General features: G+C 40.0%; 1 protein-coding gene across 2 annotated transcripts in view; it reads left to right on the forward strand.

Moving 5' to 3' along the window:
* The window catches only part of LSM6 (LSM6 homolog, U6 small nuclear RNA and mRNA degradation associated), a 120,557-nt gene extending 105,899 nt beyond the window's left edge, over positions 1 to 14,658 (forward strand). Inside the window, exons 1-4 of one of the 2 annotated variants that reach the window (XM_068187781.1) lie at positions 8,535 to 8,565; positions 9,543 to 9,655; positions 12,770 to 12,883; positions 14,395 to 14,658. In XM_068187781.1, the coding sequence (XP_068043882.1) occupies positions 9,562 to 9,655; positions 12,770 to 12,883; positions 14,395 to 14,429 (243 nt within the window). In that variant the 5' untranslated portion in view covers positions 8,535 to 8,565; positions 9,543 to 9,561 and the 3' untranslated portion in view covers positions 14,430 to 14,658. Of the gene's footprint in view, positions 1 to 8,534; positions 8,566 to 9,542; positions 9,656 to 12,769; positions 12,884 to 14,394 lie in introns of those variants that run through there. The other variant, XM_068187782.1, reaches the window with a different exon arrangement.

Below are 14,658 nucleotides of genomic sequence, written 5' to 3' on the forward strand. Positions count from 1 at the left end.
TGATTTTGCAGGACACAGAGATACGCAGCTGTATTGACATGAGTGCATCAAGTTGGGGATAACACTGTTCTAATTATCCAATGCTGTGATTTCCTCCTTGTTTTACCTTACCTGACTGTCACTGTTTCTATGCCCCAGCACCCTGGTTAGGAGAACATGATGGTTCAGAGGCTCCTGAAAACCATTTTCATTTAAAATCAGTATTTCTGCAAAGATAATAGAAAACAATGTAATTACTTCTTATGATGTTCTTTTCCCCCTTATTGCAATCCCTTCAAGACTGAACTGCCAAAATACCAAAGGACATAATATCCGAAGTTGATTTTCAGAAATTTTAGTTTGGAGGAAGCAAGTGACTTCAGGAGATACTGTCTCTCTATATATGACAATGTATTTTAATTTCCTGTCTTTAATCAAAGTCACCAGCCCAATGCTAACACAATGTACTTACTGGACCTTGAGATTTCTTGCTATTTTATGGCCTTTTAATCTTATGCTCTTGTATATAATGTTTAAGAATGGTGCATCTTCAGAATGACATGATAAAAGCTTTCAGTCAGGAGCTGGAGCGCATTTAAGAAGTGCACATTTTAAATCAGCCTTTAAAATCACTGGCAAATATTTCCTAGACAAAGTAGTAAATTCTCTGGTCTAATGCAGAATGAAATAGGTTTTTGGTACTGGGTTCCTGTCCTTTCTCTCAATGAAATAATCATGTGTCCAGGTAATGGTGGACTATATTGCTGTCAATATCACTTTCAAGTTATTAGGTCCAATCAATGCTGGATAAAAGGAAAAAGGGTGGTCAACAGGCAATCTGGCTTCAGTTTAACACTCCCTTGGGGATTTTCATTATCCTTTCCTTTTCTGTTCTCAAGGTTAGCTCGAGCTAGACTATTTGTAGCTTCAGCTTCCTGGAGATAATGCACATCCACAATAGCCTTGCTCCTCCAACGTCAGAGTGCCCTTCCACCTGAGTAAGCAGAGTCCTGTCTTTTTTCTATTATTTGTGACCTTTTCCTGGGTTAAAAGGTGACTCCTGAAGCAGACAGGTTTCACTTCTTACAGTGATTGCAGTGCAAAAAGCACTCTTCTACCTTGTTAGAAGTGACATCACTGTACATTAAAGACTTCATATCTCCTTTCATATTAAAATGCCTGTCAGTTCTGCTGCTCACAGGCTGTAAATCTGCCACAGTATCCTGTGCTTGGGAGCTTTCATTATGAAAATATGGAAGATAAGCACTCTGATTTACTGTCAAAAGGAAGAAGTAGTTTGGTAGTAATGAGGTTACTTTAAAAATAAATACACAGTTCCTTAAACACAGATTACTTGATGTGGGGCAATTTTTGAAAGCAATCTTTTTTATTTGAATTCCTAAAAAAGTTCAACCTTAAAATATAGTATGAGTAAAGCATGCATATACAGTCTGGTAGAATTTATTAATGCATAATCATAGCACTTGTTCATGCAGTAAATCATTAGATTTTTCTTTGACTTTGGCCCTCCAGCCTTGAGAGAAATGACATACTAGAATTTAACCTGTTTTCCATCTTTATCTAATATAGATACAAAAAGACTTGTATGTTCTGCAAGACAGTGACAACACTCAACTGTCATGCACTTGACTGTAGAAAATACAGTCAGTAGAAAAATACCTCCTAAACAGCAAAGGAAAATATAAATAATTATTGATCATTTTCTCCCATGGCATCATTAAAATCTTAATAATACCTTCCTACTACATAAACTTTTCATCCATTGATCTGAAAGCACTTTAGATATATCAACATATATGCCTCAACATTTGAGAGCAGCTCAGCAGCAGAAGTGAGAACTGATCCTCCTTCTCCAGACTAACCTGTCCCACATTTGACTTGCTCGTTTTCAAATTTCAAACTGGAAATTTGCACTGTTTGTTGGTGTAACCCTGAGGTGTTTACACAGCATGTCGTTATTCATTTATTATTCATTATTCAACAATGGGATAAATTATCACACATATTTCTTTATTGTTTCAAAAAACCAAATTAAAAACCTCCTTATCCATTTTGTGCAAAAACACTAATTCATTGTTATTTCCCATTTCCACCAGAATTCCTTCCAGCTGAGGAAACTTCAGCATGTGAGCCTAGCATGTGTATTTTCACATTTCATCTTCCAAATTATATCCTCCATTGTTGATACTCTGTTTGAGGAGCCAAAATGAGCAGTTTAAGAGTTATTTATGGGTGATGAATCCTTTCACCTCCCAGGCATTGATTTTAATGTCCAAACCCTACATCCAGAGACAGGAATATATATTTAGGCTGTCCTGTGTGCATTATGTGAAATCAATTGGTAATGTCAGTCCCAAGAAGACAAGCAAGTGAAAGCTATGGGGGGGAAAATTCCAACAAAATAAAAACAGAAAAAGAAAAAAAAAAGAAAGGAAATTACTTGGATGAGGAAGGTGAATGCGTAGGAAAAATGTAGTAGCTGAGGAGGTGACACAGCTGGGACATGGTCTGATGAGGCAAGACCAGAGGATTGCACACATCATGGAGGAAACCAAGAACATGTGTCACTCAATGGGGCTGGAAGCGAAATGAAACAAGAACCAAAGAAAAGCATGTGAACACAGTGTGCTTCTTCACCTTTCACTTTCTCCTGGAAGCAGAGAGGATTTTCTTCCTCTTTGTAGCATGAAGTCCTCTGCTATGGAGCACAGCAGAGAGAGTAATGAGAGCTATAGCTCTTTAATGATCCAAGTCTTAAGGATATATAACCCGTTTTACAGCAATGTTGCCAACACCTTCCTGGCCACAAAACCCTGCAAGGACTGATCAGGCTTCTGTATCATCTGTCTTCTGCTCACAAGGGGCTTTTGAACCTTTGCAGCTCCACTGTTACAAACCCTGTCTATGCTGAGTGCTTTCATAGCATTCTCCACTGTTTCCAATATCCATGCAGGTCCAGCAGCAGTAGCAAGAGTGAGATTTCTAATGCCAGGTGGTCTGGATGGCTACAGGCACTTCATGCTACTGCCTTCTCAATTTTCCAGGTAGGATCAGGTGAGTGAGAAAAGATGGGTGTTGTTTTTAGCCCTAAAGCTCCTACAATTCCTGGGAGAGGTGGAGCTGCACTGATGGCACAGATGGCAGTTTTGCCTGAAAGGTGTGAACCAGACTGTGGAACAGTGAGTCAGTTGTCCACATCATTCCCCTCTCCTAAAAGATAGCATTCCTCCAAACCTGTTATTGCAGATCTGGAAGAGTTAGTACCTAACCTTCAATATTATTTTATGTACTTTTTCCAGGAATATACTTTTTCTTGTAAAAGCAAACAAGACGAAAGTATAGAGGAATATTTTCTGGCATGTGTGAACACCAGGGAATCAGATCTGAACAGTGTGTTTGAGGTTATACCACCTCAGAAATTGCAGGCCCTGGGGACTGGGTCACAGGCAGTCACATCAGATTGACAGATCTCTATTTATAGATAGAATCTTTATTTTCACTAGTGTATCCATTGAATTTATATTAGAGTTAAAAAGACAAGAGAGTTGTATAATGTATTCTGTGAAAAATTAACTTTTGACTTAATATGAAACTTTATGCTATTATCATTTTCTTAGCAAAACAGTTTATTTCATATAGATATAGCCTTCTAGGCTTCCCTTCTGATTTTATCCATTTTTGTTGTTATATTACAAAAGAATTGCATTCTCTTTCATTCCCTTCACAAAATTATGACTTTTTAGTCAATAGCCAGAAATTTGGGCCTATTGAAAAATACCAGCTCACAAATGCTCTAGGAGTGGCCTAACATTGACATTAAATTGCATTTTATTTCTAAAGAAATTGAGCTCTCCTGTTAGTAAGTGATGATGGTAACATAATCACCATCATTCTACATGCTTAAGGTGGCTGAACACACTTTAGCCTTCCTTTTTTACTGAAATTCAGGACAAGGTATATATTGTTATTACCACATTACAAATCTAATTCATGCTTACTTCATATCCCCATGTCTGCATCAGAAGCATTTCTAGGGAGCTGGGAACCAACTTTGCAGATGTTTTGCACCAGCAGGTGAGTTTAAAGTGACCACTTCAACCCGTTTTTGTGCTTAAACTTGATACTAGAGTTTTCAACCTGAAGTACTGAATCAGCTTCATCAAACTGGATGTGGGGAAGTTTACATTTGAACATTATCTGGAATTGATACTCCACAAGCGAAAACTAGAGAGTGTGTCTTTACCCTGATGTGAATATTCTATAGAGTCTAAGCACAAAAGGCTTTGCTCCAACTCCATCATATTTTAGAAAAAAATCTAGCTAAGTGGTGCAAAAAGGAATCAAGTGGGGCTTCCAGCCTTTGCTTAATAGAAAGCACAAACCTGACATGATCTGTCACAGTATATTTTAACTGGACAGAAATTAGAAAAGACTAACATGTGACAAAAGGTCATCATGTCACTTAAGCCATATAGGAGGAGATGAACATCCCAAGGTGGTGAGCACAGTGTAAGAAGTTGAAGGTGACAGAATTTTATTAGGCTTTTCAATCTAAAATCTATAGGTCAAACCCAATACTATTTTGAGTAAGGTTCCATTCAAAAATACATTAACTTTTTAGTTGAGAACATGGAAGGAAATCAGTAGTTCTGATGATCCTAGCACAACATGGGAAATAATGCTGGATAACTACGCCTCTGTTTATGGAGAAAAACATCTTTGAAGTTTTACTGTATAGGCACAGACAATCATTCACATGCTGAGAGGCTTGAACTCTCCCATCCAAATGCATGCAAAGGGGACTATCAGACCCCTTAATGCCCCTGAAAAAGGTGGGCCCTTGGGAAGCCAAGCGCTCCCAGGAACTCGGAGGGGGTTAAGTGAACTCTGAAAGCTTCTGAGGCTCTTTCTATCCTTTTTACGGAACTGAAAGTGTAGGAGACAGAGAGAAAGCCTAAGGCTGAGTTCTCTACATTATTCTCCCCAGCTCTCTGGAAGAACTGCTGACAGTTCCTTGTTCACCAGGAAGTTTGCAGAGGAGGAAAAGGAGGAAGGTCCCAATACTTCCTTTCTTTCTCTTGCTTCTTCGTGCACCCTTCAATTCCTTAATGTCTTATTTCTCACACTCAGAACATCAGAAGAAGACAGTTCTAAGAAGCATAAATCACAGTGAAAGAACACAGCTCCAGAAGGAAAGTTTTGAGACCTCAGGTGTATTTTCAGTAACTTAGAAACATATCTAAGTAATGGAGGAGTAATTAGCAAAACTTCTGCTGGCTTTAGTGAGAGCAAAATTTTGCCTTCCACCTCACAAATCCCAGAAATGCACTATCATGTTTACTTCAGGGCCCTCAGGAAACCCTGCAATAGCAGTGCTAATCTTGAATTGCAGAGCTTCTCCTCCTCAACACTATTTCATGGAGGCTGATACCTCCTTGTACCTCCCCATTCTCAGAGACTCTGAACAAGAAATACACCCCTGGATTTGGAACTTGATCTTGCCTCTTACTTCATTACATAACTTTAAAAAATGTTTTTTTCCTTTTTTTCTAACCTAAGAAGACATTAAAGTTAATTGTTAAAATCATGTGATATGCTGTGATTTGGGCCAGAATGGATTTGCTCTCTCTGACAAAAGTTTCATGTGAGAATTGTTTAAAGATTGAGGCTTTTATTCATCTACTGGGTGTAGCTGGGGATTGTTGAGGCTGAATTCAAAATGGGCCACAGATATTCTTTTGTTGTCTGGATTGTTGTTGATCTGCACTTAACTTATATAAATGATGTGCAATTCACAGGAAAAGGAGAAACTGGACACTCCTTCTGACCCATTCCGTCTTCTGTAGCCATCTCACTCTGAAAATGCTTTTATTTCAAGTAGCTGGGAGAGAAAAGCCTTCCTAACTTTGAAGTGGGTTTTATTGCTAGGAGAGAAAAGAGAGAGAGAGCATGAGTGAGAGTGAAATCCCATTTCATTTTTAAAGTTAACTGTAAAGTTTTAATTAGGTCCTTTGAACAAGGATTCTGTGATGCTTTATGTTTAAGAGTTAGCAATAGTACACGATCCACAGACTTCCATCTTAAAGTTCAGTTGACAAAGGCCAATACAACTCTTTACTTTGTAACTCTGTAACCATTTATGTTTGAGGTGAAGATGTTAATATGGAAATTTTGTGAGCTGGGAACAACTACGAACTCTATCATTGTAATTTATGACCTTTCATCTGAGGCCAAATGTAAAGGCAATTGCAATTGTTCTATATCTCAAGGCGAGCACATAGCAGATGTGTGAAATTTGGAGTGCTAGACATAAACTTTTATTACCAAATTATAAATAATTTCTATCACTTACAATGTTCACCTTTCAAGTTCATCTTGATTAAAACACAAGGGCAGCATCTCACTGATTTCCATGAGTTATACAGCTGAAAAAGCTCTACCATGGTACACTAGGAAAGGATATGGCAATGCAGTATTTAAAACAATCTACTGAGAGCCAGGTATGCAACATTTTAGATCAAAATACTTTTTCATCTAGAGGACAAACAAACAAAAGATAATCATTACCCAATGACATCTGAATTCTATTTTCACTCTTGGAGATTTGGAATCCTTAAGGATTCCATTTAAGGCTAATTTTCCTCTAGGAAGAGCACATGAGACTGCTTTGAGACCTCTGGCAAACCAAGGAAAATTACCCAAGATTTGGGTTCATAACTTGGTCTCAAACTATGGAAGGGAGCTAAGGATACAGAACTCGCCAATCTCAATGCCCATGATTCAAATCTGATGTGTTTGTTTGTGAGGTTCACAGGCTGTGAAGCAGGAAAGTACAAGGATTTTGTTGACTGACAGCAGACAATCAAAGTATCCACACATGTAGAAACTGTAATTAAGTATAAGCCTCAGCTAACTAGAAAGCAGCCTATTGAGCTTCTCCAAAACTGATGAGCAAAACAGCTCATCAGTTCTAATGGCTAAAAAAAAAAAAAAAAATACAAGCTCTGAAGGCAAACTTGTAAGAAAGAAAACAAAGAGGAAGGCTCACAAAACAAAGTGTCTCAGGTTGGATTTGCAAAATTGCCGTGCAAATTTACCAGCCCACACATGAAAGTTTTATTTGCCCAATCTTTATACTGGAGATTGATAACAATGAAAACAGAAATATTCCCTTATCAAAGCATTACTCACTGAAGCCAGGAAGCCAAATAAAACTTTGCAAGTCTGCTCCCTGGAGTAACTATTTTATGTTCCTTTTCTGCTTCAAATACTAGATATAATCAAGCACAGTTGGATGCTCCTGATTAACATGACGGTTGCCTGGAAACACAGGCACAGTGTGGCCAAACTTCCCTGTCCCTGCCTGTGCTTGAACTCTGGGACAGGCAGGTGAATAAGGTCGGGTTTGCAGCTCTTGCCTCTTAAAAGCCTTTTAGTCTAAGCATTGGAGAAAAAATTGTTACTGGACACATGTTCAAAAAGAGAAGATAAACAACTCCAGAAAGAAGCGAGAATACAAATCTGTGTTCTGAAAAGCCATGGTGCGTTTTCTTTGTATCATAAGAATTGAGAGGTTTGACAAGATACTAAATCAATACCGGACAGATAAAAAACCCCAACAAAACGAAACAGTCCAGAAGCTTTCACAGATGATTAACTCTTGTCACAGTCTTAAATCCTAGAAAAATATATAAAAAAAAGAAAGAAAGAAAAAAGAAAGTATTTTCCAGACATCAGGGGATAGCTGGGGGGAAAGAGGAAAAACAAGTGAGATGATGGGGAGAAGCAGAAGAGTAGAAGGTGAGTTCGGTTTCTATTTGTGCCAAGTTATTCCCAGGTGACTTAAAAAAAAAAAAATCTCTTATGTTTCTATGTTCACTGATTCCTCTGTGAAATGACCTTCAGCACTTCCCTGTCTGGTCCTGGACAGGATGCCTGTGAGGTGCTCACTGTGTCTCCGATAAGGACAAGATCATTTGGGAATTAACAGGGTCTCGTTAGAGTAGAGTATAATAATGAGTACCGTATTGGACATTAGGAAGAATTCCTTCCAGAAGGGGTGATTCGACATTGGAATGGGCTGCTCGGGGAGATGGTGGAGTCACCATCCTTGGAGGTGACTGGAAAGGAAAGCCTGGCAGCGGCCCTCGGTGGATGGTCTGGCTGACAGGGTGGTGCTGGGCAATCGCTTGGACTCGATGACCTCTGAGGCCTTTCCCAACTTAATCGATCCTGTGGGTTTTTTTCCCCACAAGACAGCCGGTAAATCTTACACACTGTAAGATTTATCTCCGATGGGGTGTTATTTTGTGTAGAATCTCAAGCAAGCCATAAAAAAACCCCCGCACCTCCGTGAAAGGGCCGGGGCTCACCCCCGCCAGGCCCCGGGGGTCGGGCGAGACCCCTGAGGGCCGCGGGCAGGAGGGGCACGCCCCCAGCGCCGGGCCCGGCCCGCGTTCGGGCCCTGCGCGGGCTGTCCCGCCCGGCCGCCGTAGCGGGGCGGGGCGGGGCGGGGCGGGGCGCGGCGGAAAGGGGCGCAGGAAGCGCCGGGAGAGGCGGCGGGCGGTGAGTGCGGGGCTGGCCCGGGGCCGTGCTGTGCCCCCCGGGCTGGTTTGTCATGCAGCCGTGCTGTGCCCCCCGGGCTGGTTTGTCATGCAGCCGTGCTCTCCGGCCGGGACCGCCCCCAGGGCGCTGGGACCGGGTTGGAACGCGAGGGTTCCACACGGGGGGGGAGCGGCTCCAAACGCGTGTGTGGTCCGGGAAAGGGACGCGACCCTGGGGCGCCAGCATCGCTGGTGGCGGTGGGCGTTGATAGGGAAACAGTGAGGATCCCTGGATTCACGTCTGGAATTGCCCATGGCGATTTGCCCCAGGAAGCAGCGAAATGAAGCCGGCAGCGTGCGGGTGTTTTCTGCCTTTGGCTCAAAACGCAGAACAAAGCGATGTTAGAGCAGAAGTCAAGCGAGTACTGAGAGGGGGTCTTGCACCAAACCGGGTGCGTTTGCTGCGTTTTTAAATCGCAGCATCTTTCCTCTGTAATTTAATCACAAGCCTGAACTTAGTCTGTTTTATTACCTGAAGGCATGCTTTTAAATTTATGCTTTTCTTCTGTTTGTGAACTGAGGTCAAAACTACTCTTGCTGTTCTCACACAGACTTCCGTGTATAGAGCATGGATGGACTGCTCTCTCCGCCCTTAAAGACATGAAGCACCTTTTTATGGCTTAGCCCTCTAAAATAATTTTAGCAAAAGGTTTTAGGGATGATGAGGCCTTTGGCACTGTTGAAATTTAAAAGCTGCACTGTGTGGCAAACAAGGATTCTTAATAATGCTTTCAGAAGTAATAAAAATACCAGAGGGAAAGTTGAATGCAATGGCTTTAAGAGCTCTGTCTCCCTACCTCAATCCTTAAAGTTTTGCTTTCATCTCTTTCAGTATTTTCTCCTACTAAAAGTATTACAAATCAGGGGTCTGCCTGTCTGTACAGAGTATTTAAAACAATGTGGAGGCATGTCTCTTATCCTAATGTTTTCACTTCTCAGCTTACCAGAGAAGATCAAGATGAGTCTACGGAAGCAAACCCCCAGTGACTTCCTAAAACAAATCATTGGAAGGCCAGTTGTTGTAAAATTAAATTCTGGAGTTGATTATCGAGGTAAGTTCTCTATCTGTCTCTCACAGTGAGTAAAGTAGTTCATTGAGGAGGCTGGAATAGATGCATTGATTTGGAAAAGAAAAGCAGTGTGATCCAGAATCATGGAGTATGAAGACAGATCTCAGAATGGTGACAATAAAAATAGAAAATCAACTCTGGAGAAAGTGTTAAAAATAGGGGGTAGCAACAGTGGATTTAGAGGTTAAAATTACTGATCTAAATCATTAGTGTCCTTGGTCACAGGTGATTAAACTGGATGATTCTGAGTTTCTAAACTGATACTTGGAAAGATTGTCTGGAATTACAACTCCTGAAATGGCCAGAAACACCCCTTGTTGGAACTAGACTTTTCTTCACCTTTTTGTTCTCTATTTAGGTAATACAGATCTTGATTCAGGAAAACTTCAGAGTAAACCGTGCTGTCAGTCATAATAGAATTCTTACACAAGGGATGAAAGTGTTATTGACATTCTTGGTTAAACAACTGCCTAGACCTGTGCTGGATCAAGGCTCACAGAGATACAGTATAAAGTTTAGTGTAGCTTATGCCAGCTTCATTTTAACACAGCCCATCAGTTTTATTCATGATTTCTTCAGTCTATCAGTATACCTTCACGTATATAGGATTACAGATTTTTTTAACCAGTAAATTAAAACTCTCTGTACAGTGAAATATCCTGGTCCTGCTCCCATTAAGATAACAGGATCAACCTGACCAATTTTTTTAGCAGTATCCAAACTGAGTCAAAACTAATCATGTATCTTCTGCTGTGCTCAGTTAAGAAATTTTATTCTGTAATGACTTAAACACTATGGTTCTGCAGCAGACCCCTTCTTCAGAGGTTTACCTCAAGTGGCTTAGATTGGCACTTGTGGGAAGAGACTTGTTTGTGCTGTGACAAGGAATCTTTGTGCTAGGACAGTTTTAAATTGTTATTGTTCACTGATTGAGTAAGCAGTGGCTTCTTACTCCTTCCTGTTTCTCTGCAGTGTTGCTCAGCTGACAAAATTTGCAGTCTCTCATTTCTTTGAGAACCACATTGTTTGAGTACTTCAGGTGGGGTTGAGGGCTTAAGAAGTTTGTAAATTCTTTAGTGCAGGAGAATGTAGAGAGAGCTCGTTACAGTCAATTAAAGCAAGTCCTTATTTACCTGAGGGTACACACAAGGCAAGGCCAAACCAGATTTGGGTTTTGCTGCACTTCCTATTTTCATTGAGACCATTGCTACCTCTCCCTTGGTAAGATCTATTGGTAAATGCTGTAGATGAACCACTCAACTTACCCCTCACCAAAGCTAGTTTAACATGCCTACAGTGTGACACCACATTAATTGAACAAGAGTTCCTTGAACACTCTTATTTGTCACTGGATTTTTCCCCCCCTTCCCTTCCTTATTTCCCTGCACTCCTTTGAACTTGTGACAGAAAATCTGTGTAGAGTTTTTGTTTGAAAAATATGCACTTAGTTTCTTTTCTGCAGAAATGTGACCAGTATTTATAAAGGCAAACATTTACAAAACAGCATCTCGGGCTGTTGTTGCAAACCTGTCCAGATTCTTCCCCAGGCTGCGTTGCTGACGCTTTTGTTGCCTCTGCCCTCAGAGACCCCACACACACCAGCACCAGCGTGGTCTCATGCAAGTGTTGATGTGTAACTGAACTGTCTTCAACCATTGCCAAGTGCTGCAAATGTCCAAGTCAGGAAGCCCTGAGAAATGATCAAGGGTACATTAATGTATGGTTTCTGTGTGTAAATATGGATATGTACATTAAAACATCTCTACATACAGATAAAAGAGATAAATTGCTAACCAGGAGGGGCAGTGATAATATTTGATGCCATTAGTGATGTAAGAGTAAACAAAAAGAAAAGGAGGAAGAGAATAAAACAACCATGAATGCACTCTAGGAGCAAAAGAGTTTGAAAATACTGCATTTATGGCCTACTGAGTTGTATGTAGCTCAAGTAAATCCAAATGGTTCGGTTTCAATTTTGTACAAACATATTTTTGTTTTCTGTTGCTGTGTGGATCTCTTGGGATTACTGGAGTGGAAAAGAATCCTGACTTTGGTTTGGGTCTTCTTGGTGCATTTAGTGGCACTTTGTGAGCAGTTTTTCCTATGTCTGTGGAAACAGAGGAGAGAAAAACAGAAAGGAAAATAATAGTCTTTAAGCCATGAGAAGTTGGCAGAAGAAGTTGAATTCCTAATTATTAACTAGAGGATCCTGCAGTAACACTTCTGAAAAATGAGAATGTGTCCTGAGTTTTCTCCCTTCTCCTAAGTACAGCTGATATACTATATTTCATGTCTTACTGCCAGGTAAATAGTTAGGCGTTTTTCAAACAGAGGAAAAAGTTACTTAAGTAGTATTGTCTGTGCAAGGATAAAGTCAGGAAAACCCATATGCAAGAGGAAGATGAAACAACTTGTAAAAAGCTGTATTACCTCTGTGCTCCTAAAATGCATATATTCCTGATCCAGAAAATCATCTAGTATTAAAAATGACAGAATTTTTTCCTTTAATTGCATTATCAAAACAGTGTAATTTTATGTTTTTGGGAAGATTTCAGTGGCCTTTGTTGAAAAATGTGTAGAGTTTTGTTGACATCAAGAGAGAGACTTGCAGACAGTGTTCTCCTAGCTCTGTAAGCATGAAGACAAATATGTGTATGCTCTCCTGTATTAAAAGGGTTGTTTTTCAGCTATATCCTTCACAAGTTTTGTTGACAACTCAGTTTACATAGCTTTGTCCTTAGGTTATCCAGTTACACTTAATGCCACAGTTTTTTTTTTTTTTTGGTGTGTGCTTAAAACACAAGTGAGAAAGGACAGCTTAAACTTTCAAAATGGAAATTGTCCATCTTCTGAAATAATGCCTTAATAACTTCTTTTTTTTACTCCCACAACTCTTATACCAACTGATAACTTTGCTACCGGAGTGCCTGGGATTCCTTTCTCCCAGCTGAATTCTTTGAAGTCCATGCTTGGGTTTTTAGTTTGTTATAAGAATACAGGGTAGGCTTTTTTCCTGTACTATTCAAACAAAATGCATTTTTGTATATCTTAAAATAAGTTCAAGCTGATTCTCTCTTAAACTGCCACTGTTTTCAGGTGTCCTGGCTTGCCTGGATGGTTATATGAACATAGCTCTGGAGCAGACTGAGGAATATGTAAATGGACAGCTAAAGAACAAGTACGGGGATGCATTTATCCGAGGAAATAATGGTAATTCCTACTTCTTCTGTTATTACACATTAGAAAAGTGTGTTTTGATATTCTGAATTTGAGGGATGGCCAAGGTGTAAGTAAGCTGCCTGTAAGCCTAAAACTAATATTCTTTCTTGGAAATCTTTACAATATTTGCTTTTTACAGTTTCACTTTCGAGGGTCTGTGCTTTTCTGCATTCCTGTAGTCCTTTTTTCCTCTGAACTTGAAGTTCATTTAAAGAAGCATGCTCTTTTCTAACCTTCTTGGAGCTTATTTTCTACTGTTTGACAGGCTTACTCTTTTGCACTTACTGCTTTGCTTGGATGCCCTCTGCACCATAAGAGCTTGTGTTTTTTTAGGCAAGCTACTGCATAAATTTATGCTACAATGCAGATATTACAGAGACACAAATATTTTCTGGTGAAGCAGTTTTCCAGGACTGAATGAATGCTTATCCTTAGTCCTGCAGCCTATTTTCATGTTTTGAGTAAAGATTTTACCACCAGTCAAAAATCACTCATGCTTTAATATTGAGCATTTGAATATCCAAGTGCAGTAGGTGGATTTTAGTGCACTTGAAGGACAATCCCAGGCTCCTGAAATTACTCTCTGGTATCAGGCTGTAATAGCAGGATATGCCAGGGAGAAGAGTATCTAAAAATAGAAAAGGTTCACAAGTTGGAGGTGAAGAGACTTGTAGATGAGGTAAATGAAGCAGAGTTTGACCAAGTTGCTTGTGAAGAAAATGGAGTTCAGCAAGAAGGGATGGAATAAAAAGACATAAGGACTGAATCCCATGTTAGGAAAAGAGTGAAAGAGAATGTGGCACCAGTGTAAAAGGGCATTTTAGGTGGAGAAATAATCCTTGAAACAAGGCCAACCCTTGCTTTTTGCAAGGTATTTGGACTATTATGCTAAGGACTGGAGTGACATTTCAGCTGGAGAATCAATTAAGGAAATAATCTGTTGTGAAAGTTAAAATAAGTGGATGAAAGGCAGAAGGCTCAAGAACAGGCTGAACAGAGAACTGAAGACATGTGGCAGGTTTAGGAGCACACAATATCATGTTATGTTATGACTGGATCTTTTGTGGGGATATCATCAGCCAAGCAGGAGGAAGATGTCTCTTACGTCATAACTAATCATTAGCTTTGCCTTAAGTGCTTGGGATTTCCAGCTTTTATTGAAAGATCACATTAGTGTCTGACGCCTGTAATTCTGCTGCTGAGGAACTCTCTCATGCTCCCCTCAGTCACTGCCTTTGTTCCTGCTCTGTTCAGCCTACATCTGCTGGGGCATAGTTGGGCTATGAATAAAATAAATACTGAACCAAAGTAATACATAATGTTTAGAGCTAATGGCATTTTTTGAAACCTGGACTTAAAGGTTGCCTGGCTTTGCTCATGCTGAATGGGATCTCTTACAGTGTCAATTTATATGCCATGGAAATAAGATGTTTTAAATAAAAAGGCTTCTGCATGTTATTTACCAGGGCCCTCTTCTGTGTGTCGCTTTCTCTTTTTCACAGTGTTGTACATAAGCACCCAGAAGAGGAGGATGTGAAGATGCCAGAAGGAGGCTGGCTTTTTGTACTTGTGAACCTCTTTGAAGTGATGAGCCCTATTTGATTTGTAGTTCAAAATCCACAGGTGAAATACACAAGTGTATAAGTATTTTTTTTAATAAATGTGAGTGTAAACTGCCTGAATGCTTTTGTTTCAAAGCACTGCTTTGTTCCATTGTACAGAAAAAAAAAATAAAAGAGAAGCATGTAATAGTGCTGCAAGACTAA

Source organism: Anomalospiza imberbis, chromosome 4, assembly GCF_031753505.1.
Source record: "Anomalospiza imberbis isolate Cuckoo-Finch-1a 21T00152 chromosome 4, ASM3175350v1, whole genome shotgun sequence".
NCBI classification, from domain to species: Eukaryota; Metazoa; Chordata; class Aves; order Passeriformes; family Viduidae; genus Anomalospiza; species Anomalospiza imberbis.